At 38.8% G+C, this 12,601-nt stretch overlaps 1 protein-coding gene across 5 annotated transcripts in view; it reads left to right on the top strand.

The window, feature by feature from the left end:
• Positions 1-8,172, top strand: part of rhobtb4 (Rho related BTB domain containing 4) — a 39,236-nt gene extending 31,064 nt beyond the window's left edge. For all 5 annotated transcript variants that reach the window (XM_079349576.1, XM_079349572.1, XM_079349574.1 and 2 more), the window contains 4 exons: positions 1,824-1,974; positions 2,429-2,517; positions 2,706-2,811; positions 3,028-8,172. In XM_079349576.1, coding sequence (XP_079205702.1) covers positions 1,824-1,974; positions 2,429-2,517; positions 2,706-2,811; positions 3,028-3,206 — 525 coding nt within the window. In that variant the 3' untranslated portion in view covers positions 3,207-8,172. The remainder of the gene's footprint in view (positions 1-1,823; positions 1,975-2,428; positions 2,518-2,705; positions 2,812-3,027) is intronic.
• The last annotated feature ends 4,429 nt before the right edge of the window (positions 8,173-12,601 follow it).

Here is a 12,601-nt window from a genome sequence, read left to right as displayed (position 1 = left end):
CACATTATTTTTAGGCTCAATCAGTTTTCATGCTTTTCAGAGAAATATTTTTAAAACAAACTTTGGGGATTTATTCATGTTAAGTTAATTAGAAACTTTATTTAAATTAGAAAGAAACAGAAGTCTAAAAGTTTAAAAAGTCAGCGGCCTGTAGACATTTTATACAGAAGCATGATTGTGAAAAAGCTCATGGACTTTAATCATTGTTAATTATAATAATAATACTTGAGGTGCCCAACAAGACAAAAGAGCTTGCTCCTGTCTTATTTGCAGAAAAAAAAACCTAAACGCTAATTTAACACTAAATATTTTAATGTAAAGGTCCAGTTGCCCCAATATTCTACACATAAACTTCTCTGTAGTGTTTACTATGGGACTCACTGCTTTTTCTTCACTTACTGTACAAATTATTTTGAGGTGCAAAATGTATTTGATTAGCACCAGTTACAACTATTTTTGTATTCCCTTGAGGTTCTGTTTTTTAGGTCTTTTAGGGACTGATATCTCATTTTCACTATTGCAGCTTTTATCATTTTATTTGACCCTTCAATTTTCCACCCTCTGCTTTTAGTTTTTTTTTTACCCAGATAAACTTAGACAAAACTATTCATCGACCTTCAGGACTACACTGCGGGGGCAGCAGAACACGTGTCAGTACAGCTGGTCTTATCCATTAATGTCCTGTCGCTGTGGATGTGTCCACTCATTAATGCTTCCTGGACCCAGCTGGGTCTTTAAGCACCAGAGACCACCCTTCGTGTTGGTGTTGAGACTTTTTAGTTATAATGAGAGGTTACGTCAAGCTGACATTCTCTTAATTGGAGGGTGAAAAGGGCCTCAGTCGGTAAACTCAAAGCTCCTTGAGGGGTCAGGTCGTCACTCTCATCTTAATCTATTCTCAGTCAGTCCTTCCCGGACTTCAGCTGAAACACCTGGATCTTAATTGCTTTTTGTCTGACTAACAGTAATAAGACTCGTTAAAAGGTCTTGCTTATTAGAATGCTTTTATGTACTCAACAACCCAAAGCATCTGAAGAGCAGGATGGCCATTTAATTTGTAGTATAATGCTTATTGATTGTATGGCGACATCTAGAGGTTACTAAAGGTGGCTGTTTCATATTGGACTCAAGATTAAAAAATATAGACTATCTTAGCCCGAGTACACAATTAAACATTAGATTATAGTTAATTTGTCATCATTTATTATATTGACGTTACATTGTTGGCATGTACAATATTCAGGTTTTTTGTAACATTTTGTTATAAGCATGTTATTTGGTTAATGAATTTATGAAAGGGGTTCCAGTCTGCTTGGAGCTTCCCAGCCTGGGTGAATTTTCAGCATAGCAGGGTAAACTGTGTGCTATTCAGGATCTTTAGCATTAGCATTAGCCGTAATGCCTACATTACTAGACTCCAGATAGAGCTTTCATCTAAGCCAAGATCAAAGAGCGTCAAACCAGAGCATTAAGTAATTTGACTTTCACGTTAAATACTCACTTCTGTCACTGACATAACTGCCTCAACATGTAAACAACATATTATTTTGTATATTATTACAAGTGTGCAAGTGCAGAGGGAGATGTACACATTTGCAACAGTATAATATAGAAAGCCTTTATTGTCACTGTTCCAAGAGGTTCCAAGAGTATACAAGGTCATTGCGAGACAATAATTGTACGTTTAGTATGTTTTTATTCAAATACTTCTTTCTGTTTCAACACATTAATAAAATAAAGGCCTATTGATGAGTTTGATAATACTGTTAAATTCCTTCCAATTGTTTTTCTGACCCCCCCCTTCTTTGTCTGGTCTTTTTCAGGTACCCATTCCTAACACAAGTACAGCATGTATGCATGGAGTGTTGGAGTTCCTGTACTCCAGTCTGCTGACACCCTGTCCTGGTCTGGAGCCCATGGAACTGATTGTTTTAGCCAATCGTCTCTGTTTGCCACGCCTTGTCGCTCTCACTGGTAAAAGACTCTACACAGTATTTGAAAGATTGCAAATAGAGCTTTTTCTTGTGTTTTCTTGACTAACCAATGAAAGGTTAAATCATTGTAGTTGCAGTGTATTGTAATCATTTCCAATTGCTAGACGAACAAGTCGGTTAAGACTGGGCGATTTTTATGCTCCACCCTAAGGTGACCCTATGGGGTGTACAATTTCCTGCAATCAGAGCAAATGAAACCAGATAAAACATATCCAAAATCCAGCTCCTCTTGCTGGACTTTTAAGTGCTCCTGAGCAGGTGAACCTCATTTAGCAAACTGTGGATTCACCTGCAGGACCATAAAATCAACAGAAGGGGGAAAAGGGTAAAATAGTATAGGCGACAACCTACTGTACAGTTGTAACAAGATAACACATTTGTTCATTGAATATTGACCTCCTTCTATATATTTTGTTTTTTTTATGCATTTTCAGAACAGCACGCTGTGGATGAACTGCTCCAGTTGGCAGTGAAAGGAGTTGACATAGACGGACAGGTGCTGGCTTACCTCGAGGTTGCACAGGTCAGTCCACTGTCTTTAAATCCAAAATTGCTTTTTTTTCTTATTGATAATTTTAAATTGTATATTTAAAATTATAATTGCTACTCACATCACAATCATCAGTGTACATTTCAGAATAGATTACATTTTTGTCTCTTTTCTCACCTTTCTTTTGATCTCACATCTGCCTTCTTTTTTTCCTTTTATAGTTCCACAATGCAAAGCAGCTCTCAGCTTGGTGTCTTCATCACATCTGCACTAATTACAATAGCATCTGCCGCAAGTTCCCCAAAGACATGAAGGCCATGTCTTCAGGTAAAGGTACACCAAGTCTCTCAGCCATGATAATCTGACTCTCAGACTCATTATTGGGTTAGTGGGCAGGCTGCATGTGTGCTCACAATAGACATCAGCAGCAAAAACACATAAGCCCATCATTGTCTTATTTATCAAAAACTATAGCATTCTTGCCTACAGTAGGGACGTATCCATTCTCCCATTGCATGAAAACATGTTTCACCCTCTCTGTAGAAAACCAGAGGCACTTTGAGAAGCAGCGCTGGCCTCCTGTGTGGTTCCTGAAGGAGGAGGACCGCTACCTGCGATCCCAGAAGGAGCGTGAGCGTGAGGAGGAGATCTTGCGCAAGCAACACACCAAAAGGGGCTGGTGTTTCTGGAGACACCCGTCCTCCTCTCCACATGTCTCCTAAAGGATTTCTTCCACTGACCTCCCCCCCCCCCCCCCCCCCCCTTATGTAGGAGGAGGTTGTCTTTGATCCGTCAATTAGCGGAGAAATGACTCTCAGTGCAACTACGCCTGAATGTCAGCATCTTTGGGGGAATGTATGTGCCTCTTTATAACTGTGGGTGATTTCATGGGTGCATTTTCGTGTGTGAGAAGTGTAGACTAAACTGAATGGTATGTGTGTGTGTAAAAGTATGTTTGAAGTTTTGATGATTGAGTGATGCTTCCGAGTTGAGTGCTTCCCAGACACCTTGATTCATATGGACCTGCAGCATTGCAGTGCAGTTACCTGACCCCTTCCACCAGAGCTCCGTCCCTCCACCAGCACTCAAAACGTCCCAGCTTTTGAGTGATTGGACTGGGAGCAAGGGCTCTCTATCTCTCTCAGTCTCCATCCTTCACATTGACCTTAATGACTATTACACATTGAACACTGCTGCTCCTCTCAGGGAGCTTACCTCTGCCTTCACTTCTACGCAGACTGTTAGCTTGTACATGGAGACCTTTGCTAAAGACCTGCCCCTCCAAAACCAGCACTGGAATCCCAGGAATAGACAATTATGAGGAGTTTATTATTAATTTGACTAAAATTTGAACTTTTATTTACTTTTGGCGTCTGTGAGGACAAAGGCGCTGGCTAATCCAAGGAAGTATTGAGAACTTTGGTTGCTGTTGCAACAACAAAGATGGGACTGCTACCCCAGAGCCCAGTTTGAAAAAAACAAAAAAACCCCCACTAAATCAGGAGACATAACAAAATTATTAGCCTCCTGTCTAGTATTGTAGCCCTAGGTGACCGTCATGCACCTTCGCACCTCCACCCCTTTTCGACAAACAAAGCAAGCAAAAGCTTTCCATGAGTCGGATTCACCAAACTGAACTTCAGAGACATTCAAAGTGACCACTCAATGATGGGGGCAACCAGGGCTAGCCTTACTTTATACCTCTGCCACGGAGGAATGATGGGTACAGTATTATCTAATGCGCTTGTAACGTCCATGACCACTAGGCTGCGCTGAAGAACCTCAGTCATCCTGCCTTTACACCCCTACACCACTAGGGGCAGCACTGCTCAGGACCCCAGCACCAACTTTCACTCGAACTAAGCGTTTTTATGTCTGAGATGTCTCCACTCTTGTTTCAGTTATTAAGAACATCACCTTTAATTCATGCAAAGTTTGAAGCACAAGCCCAGTGTTTTAGTGCATTTAAAAAAAACTGAACCTTGGTTCTCATTTATTTCTAAATACCAAAGCTGTGATCCTTTTGATCTTCTTTTTACTCACTTTATTTCTGGTTCCTTCCTCTGGAGGGAAGAGCGGGAGAGAGACAGGGTTTTTTGGAGAAGGAAGCAGTATGATATAAGAATTAAATCCCTCCAAGTGGTGGTCTTTTTAGCGAGTAGTGTCAGGAGAAAAAGTGTCTCTGCTGGACATTGCCTTCCATTCCTCTGGCTGGAATTGAAAAAATGGTGCTTCATACACAGTGAGACAGTGTCCACATGAACACACAGCAAACACATGTGACAGTCGAACTGTTTGTCCAGTTGTTTAGTGTTTACCTGTGATGAACATGCAGAATTTTTATTAAGGTGTTGAAATTTAACGAGCATTTTTTAATCCCTTAGTTTTTATTCTCCATATGCTTACAGTCTGTAAAAGGTCATTGTAGGTCACTGCTTTTTAGAATGTACAGATAACTTTTACATTCATCCTTGTTATAATTCTGCTGCTTTTGTATTCAGTGTGTTTTGCTTCCGTAATAACCAGGAGAATATAATCACTTTAGATTTGCAGTGTGTGTGTTCTCAAATGACACACTGCTTGATATATGACTGCAGATGAGAGCAAATCTGATTTTCTTGTTAAGGGTGCTAATTTATTTGGGCTTTAGGGCTGAATGTGAAAAGAAGACTTTGTGGTGATGAGTTTCTATTAGCACGTCGTCTATTTGTGGGTTTGCACCCTTCAGCTCTTACCCAGACAAGCTGTAGGAGATGGAGAGACAGTGGGAGGAATATGGTGTTGTCCACGGGTGGTTTGTTGAAGTCATTGTCATCCACCCAAAATAGAAGTCAGATTTGATCTCATGAGACCCAAGTGAGAAGTAAACTGATTATTCTCTGAAAGGAGCGAAATCTCAGTTCACATTTTATGTATTGAACATAGTTTGGACTAAATTCACCAAAATGTAAAGGCTTGGGGAATTTAGAACTTTAGAGTAGAAGACTGTGGGGCAGTTTCCGATGTACGTCTATAACCTTAGTTTAGTTCCTTTGTGGGGTTGGGTATTAGATTTGTCTTGTTAAAGGTGGGGATGACATTTAAAGTCTCTTCTCTCAGTCCATGTGCCTTATTTTTGGAAAAAACTAAAGAGGACAGATTTGGATTTCAGAAAAATGTCTGTTCAAACATGCAGATTGCTTCAAGATTGGTTGACACAATCGATAAGATAATTAATTGCCATGATAATATTATGACTTTAAGATTAATTATGGTGTTGCTGCACTCTCAGTGTCCTTCCCAAGGACATTTTGAGCCAACTGGCGACTCAATCTTTAGGCCCACAGCTTGTTCTTAATGCAGTTTAATGGCCTTGAACTAAATTCCCCATAGGGTTTAGTCGTGTAGATTGGTCGAATCCTATAGACATGGATTAGCATGTTTTTTAGATAGTTGATTATTTGGATGTATGAATCAAACTAACAGGTGATTAAGAGTTGCAAAAGAAGGTTGATTCCTGTATTGTAACTTTACAACCACTGGCTTTTAATAAAGCAAAGCTTTTTGGGGAGCACTGGCTGGCCTGTGTGCTGGGAGGGGGCGACCACTTTTGAACTGTGGTTTATTTGCATGGTGGCCTAACTTTTGTCATTATAATGGCACTTTGGTGTTGGAATGCACTTTCTTTTTTTGTCTATGACTTTACCTTTTCTGTGCTTGGCATGAATTGTTCCTCATATGTAAGATTGTGTTCAAACATGATGATTGTAGCATAATGTTTCCACTTAAGTCTTGCATATTTTCCCACCAATTGCTCACTAAGGAGCTAGCTTCTTTTCAAAGGTCTGCAGATGGCACTGAGCCCCACTGTAGCTCTTTTCTTGCTTTGTGGCTTTATGCACATCTCAGTTTTTCTGAATTAGCTCAGAACAGCTTACGGTAGCATAACTAAATATAAACTTCAAATGTTTGGAATCTTCTGCAGACATCTGTTGCTGCTGTGCAGTATTACAGCTGTCCTTTGTATGCTGTTACTGTAGTTAATACAATCAAACAAGGGTTGTTCCTGTGATTTTTAAGATATTGGGTGGAGGGCAAAAACTAAGAAGCCTAAATAGCTAAATGTATGTAATGTTACTCATATTTTGAAAATATCCTTGTAAAAAAAAAAAACAACAACCTTCATATAAAGAAACAGGAACTGGTTAAAACATGGTGTGTGTTTTCTGGGGTTAAAAGAAAAGATTCTGTTTATACAGAAGAGTTTTTAACCTCAGGGATGGGACCCTATCTCGGGACAGTTTGTTTGCGCTGAGGGTCACATTTTTAGTACTGAAACATGAAATCAACTAAAGATGTATTTTAAGATATATAGGTTATCACATTTTGGAACATTTGGGTACTACTAATGTAAGGTTAAGAGGCTCTAGCATTCAGAGAGGAACCAAAATGAAAAATGTTCAACCTTGTAAGCTTTATTGAAACCACAGTATTTGCTTCACATAGTCCCCTGCAGACCTGTTTTAAGTCAATGGTATCTCCTCTCCTGTGCCTTCAGTGAAATATCACTCTTTCGGCTTAGTCGGCACACTTGCAGCCTTCTGGGCACAAAATAGAGTTGATTAAGGCAAGAATTACACACATTTGAGCACAGGAATTAAAATAGGCAGCTTTTCTTTTATGTAAGCATAGTTTTTAGGAGCGACTTGGATAAATTCCAATGATAACACATAAATGAAGCTTTATAGGTTTAGCATGAAATGTCATCTACGCTAAAGCTACGCAACATAAGATATTAAATGACCAAGAAACCCAGCAAACCAGCAGTTAAAAATAATGTTTTCGCACTCTTTCTGGTGCCTGCACTTTCTATTATGTAGCCTAATACAAGTCTTTTGATAAGAAGTACACATCTTTATACTTACCAGTGTTCTTGAAAAAAACAAAACAAACGTTATTATTCTTTTCTCATGAACTATATTTTTAATTCAGTAGTAGGACCCTTTGATTCCACTATTTAGCTGTATCTGACTATTATGCAATCCTGCATAATCGTCAGTGTAGTTGTCGCTGGGATACAGAATTAGTGAACCACTGGTGAATTAAAGGCAGATATTAGCTGTGACAATTATATAAATGATGCTTTAATAAATATTATTGTTTTTTATCCAAAGTGCAGAGCAGTGTTATAAATTGGATATGAGTCCCAGCTCATAATAACCTCTCACTGTATTACTGCTGACACACTATATGAATGAAGTGAACTGGTTTATACAGAGGACTGTAAACACAGAAGTGTGTCTATAATACAGAGACATGGTGTGATTAACTCCTTTTCCATTCTGTAATTTTTAAGTGAGTTGTATAAACTGTAAGGTATTGTTATGCACTTTTATTTCCGGTGACTCATATGAGTTGTATTAACGTAATAACTGCTCATGTTACTTTGTGTATTACAGCAAAAGGCAAAAGAAAAGAGCACACAACACTCACAAACTATAAGGGCTTTCAAGAAAATATACAACAATCAGAATGTTTTGCTGCTGTTGCAAAAAGTTTTGAAACTAAAAATTTGTAATATTTTTAAACCACTGTGATTTGTACAAAACTAAAAAACAAAAGTACAAAAAAGTTTTTTTCTTCTTTTTTTGCCATTTCAGTATTTTGATGTTTGACATGAATTTTATTAAAACTGTTAATCTTTTGAAATTGTGTCACACTTTTGTTATTTTGTGTTGTCTGTGTAATTCATAGACAGTAATCATTTCTTTCATAGGCCTTTGTTCCCCTTTGTTCTCCTTATTTCAAGATACAACGCCAGATGACTTAGCAAAGAAATACACAGCAATTTTCTTGAATGTGGAATTTTATAAATGTTATTATGATTGTAATATATTGTTATCAAAGTAGGCTATGAACACTATAAAGCCTCAATACTGTAGACAATGTGTCTAATAAGTTAATATATTTATCTAAAATCAGTGTCAAACAATGACTGAACTAATTTCAGCCTTTCCTGTGTTTTTTCAACTATTTGTTTTCTCAGACACACAGCAGGTTTATCCATTTCTGCCACCTAATGGACAAAAAACTACAGTGCAACCTTACTTATGTAAGAAGAATAATCTTTCATTGCAATAGCCCAGCAAGCACCTGTTTTTCTATCAGAGTAATGAGTATAATAGTTCATCCTTCTCACATGATGTTCTGGTTTTGGCAAGATTAAAAGCCAGTTGTGTTAATGATTAAATGTACAAGACAAACGCATGGAAAATTGTTTCTCAAGTGCAATAGTTTTCTGGCTCTTCAATAACTGTTAATAATTTACTGTTTTGTGCTGTCAAAGGAGTCCTAACCCTAACTCTGCTAAACAGCCCAAGCAAACCGATGTCCCAAACAGAATTTATATACTTTAATATACTGCAAATAATTTAGAGTTCAAACAAATAGAATCAGTGCCTATATGTCCACCTGTGTTAAAGAGATTACATTATGATATAATGAACATTATGAAACTAACTGCAGCACTATAGTATAGGAATGTATTAGTAGTCTAAGTTTTGCTGTATTGTCAATAAGTGTGGTACAAATCGATATTACATCCCCGTAATTTTATTTGTTCTTGTCTCATTTTAGTACTCTATTTGTTCACTATGACTATCAAAAGCAAAAATCAGACACAAGATCTAAGAGCAGACTGAGTAGGCAGAAGTTGCTGAGTCTTTCTCTCCCACATGCATCATTATGATCACCATGCTGTGAGCTGGGACTTTTAATAAAGTTAGTCTGTTAAAGATCACAGAGAGCCACAGAAACATGGGGGTAGTGTTGCCATGGTGACGTTTAGTGATGTGGCTGAGGATGCGAAACTTTAGACAAGGGACCAGGGAAGGTGGCTGTATTGCAGTTTGTGTCCATATGCTGTCTTCATGTGTGTTTGTGTGTGTGTGTGTGTGTGTGTGTGTGTGTGTGTGTGTGTGTGTGTGTGTGTGTGTGTGTGTGTGTGTGTGTGTGTGTGTGTGTGTGTGTGTGTGTGTGTGTGTGTGTGTGCGTGCGTGCGTGCGTGCGTGCGTGCGTGCGTGCGTGCGTGCGTGCGTGCGTGCGTGCGTGCGTGCGTGTGCGTGTGTGTGTGTGCGCGCGCGTGTGTGTTTCAGTCGGACTCTCATTGAAATATTGAACCAGCCAAACTGTGCTCCAAAATATCCTTATAATCTATGACCATCAGTTTCCCCCTTCACTTTAGTGAATGAATGAATTTACAACCTTGTGTTTTTTCTTGTAGCGGGGATCTTTGCGTCATCAAGTCTGTATCAACACCAATTACAGACCTTTATGCTGTGTCAGCTGCGCTCTTTCTGGCTGTGTGCTCATTTCCCACCAACCTTACCCAAGCTCTCTCACCGCAGCTATAGAACACATCTGTGGAGTCAAGGACACTTTCTGACATCACCACATCTGGCTCTCATTTGCAAGGTTTTTCTCTGGAGCAGATAAGAAGACCTGCATTAAAAAGCCAAAACAAAAAGAACCATGTTTCAATGAGGGATTGTAAATGTTGCATGCACTCCATGAGTTATACAAGGTGCAATAAATCTGAAGACATTAGATGGGTTATACATTTTTTGACAGCTTTTATTTTTCACAATTTAAGCTTTTAAAAGGTAAAGTAAGATCCTGTTTTAAGAGCTCTCCAATACATTTGGGTAAATAGTCAGGCTTAAACGTAAAGGTGGTATGTTAACAAACTCAGCAGACTCCCAAAATATTTTTGATGAACACCATTACAGAAAACCAACCAAAGATTTTAAAAACTCAATTCAAAATGTAATTAATCAAACAATAATCAAATGTGACATGCAACCCATCCTTACATGGCTTTTCTGAAGAACCACCTCCTCCTGCCTCTATAGGTCAACCAATTAACAAACAGAATACTAAACCAAAACCTGAACCCCAAAGGGTTGATTTCAACATCATCTTCAACATAAGTTAAACAAATTACATCCCAATTTCCATTCAGCTCATTCACTTTACTAAACAGCTCTTTATCCATTCAAAAATGTCTAAAAGACGGATCAAGAAATGGACAAAATGAAACACTCTTAAAAGAAAACCCCTTCACTTGGTATGACCCATTGATGTCAGTGATGAGATCACAAACACCATAAAAATCAGGAAGTGTTGGGCTGGCTCCTTTATAAACAGACCTGGGTGTTGTATCTGAAGAAAAAACACAAAGGTATGATCAAAGAAGCCAACCATTACAGTTTTAAAACAGTAACAAACATGTGCTCTGATGAAACCTGTAACTTTATGTTAACACAAATACATTTAGGACACAAGTGGTGCCATGTAACAGAAATGATGGTAATTTACAGGAAAATAAACATGTGGAAGTAATGTTGTGTCATTTACAACATTATGAGAGAGAGAGAGAGAGAGAGAGAGAGAGAGAGAGAGAGAGAGAGAGAGAGAGAGAGAGAGAGAGAGAGAGAAATGAAAAGACAGTGCTTTTCAGTGCTTCTGATTGTGTTTACAGAATTAGGAATGGGATTTACAAAAATGCACCAAGCACACCAATGCACATGGTCATGCTCACACTAAGGCTCATTGGGGGAGAGATATTTCATGGTTGTTTTGAAGACGCATAGCTGGACTGTGACCTCACCTGGAAATCTGTTGAGAAGATACCCAGATCTGCAGAGAATGTGTAGAGCTCTATTTTCTTTTCTAGTTCTATAGAGCTAACACACACACACACACACACACACACACACACACACACACACACACACACACACACACACACACACACACACACACACACACACACACACACACACACACTCGCACTTTGCCTTTGGTCCAGTTTCTTTTCTGTACAGCTTTACTTCATATCTCTGCATGTTTTTCTCTTATCTGGCAACTGCAGGTATATTTGTGCATTCAGCTTTTAGATTAATGTGTGTAAACTACTGACATATCACTTGCAAATAACTTCCACTCAGCTGTATCATCACCACTAGTGATACTCTCCCACACACACTTCATTATCCACTTTCAGAGGAGCAATAACAGACTCCTCCACTGAGCTCAGCACTACCACAATGGGGGAGGTAGAGGTCGGACCCCTAAAACATAACTCAGTCTGTTGAAATAAAAACATGTTTTCTTTAGATGATAAATATAATAATCAGATAGATTAAAAAATATATAATCTAAGGTATGTACTACAGCTAGTTAGTTGTGTTATTTAAGTAAGACGCCTACAAGCGTCAAGCTTTTTTTAAATAAAAAAGGCTGAAATCTGTCTTTTATTGCTTATGCAAATATATGCCTATTAAAACACAATGTACCACATTTACACAGGGTGACGCAAAATTAAAGGAGGGTATCAAGTTCTTGTTGGAGAATATTGATTGTGTATTGAATTCCAAGTGTAGGTAAGGCACTGATTGTGATTGACATTTTTGCATTTGTTACCTCCAGATTGGATTACTGTAATTCTCTATTAGCAGGGTGCTATGGTAAATCTCTAGAGACCCTTCAGCTAGTTCAAAACGCTGCAGCTCGTATATTGACTAGAACTAGGAAAAGGGACCACATTACTCCTGTATTGGCTTCTCTTCACTGGCTCCCTATAAAATCTAGAATAGAATTTAAAATCCTTCTTCTCACTTACAAAGCTCTAAACAGTCAGGCACCATCCTATCTTAAAGAGTTAATTGTGCCGCATACTACCCATCGAGAACATTACGCTCCCAGAATGCAGGCCTGCTCGTGGTACCTACAGTTTCTAAATGTACTATGGGAGGTAGAGCCTTCAGTTATCAGGCGCCGCTCCTCTGTAATCATCTACCAGTTGGGGTCCGGGAGGCAGACACACTATGTTCTTTCAAGAATAGACTTTACTGGCTTAGGTATAGACCAGCTCATAGTTATGCTGCTATAGGCCTAGACTACCAGGGGAACAGGAACCAGGATCTCTTATCTCTCTCTTTCTCTCTCTCACTGCTTTCATTTCTTATCACCACACGTCACTACCTTTAAATTTACTAACCTCTCCTTTTTCTGGGAGCTCCTGAGCTCTCTTAGGTTCCTTGGGACTGTTGGTGAGCATGGCTGCCCAAACAACCAA

The sequence above is a fragment of the Symphodus melops genome, assembly GCF_947650265.1.
Source record: "Symphodus melops genome assembly, chromosome: 1".
NCBI lineage: Eukaryota > Metazoa > Chordata > Actinopteri > Labriformes > Labridae > Symphodus > Symphodus melops.
This window is presented reverse-complemented; position numbering and strand designations above follow the sequence as displayed.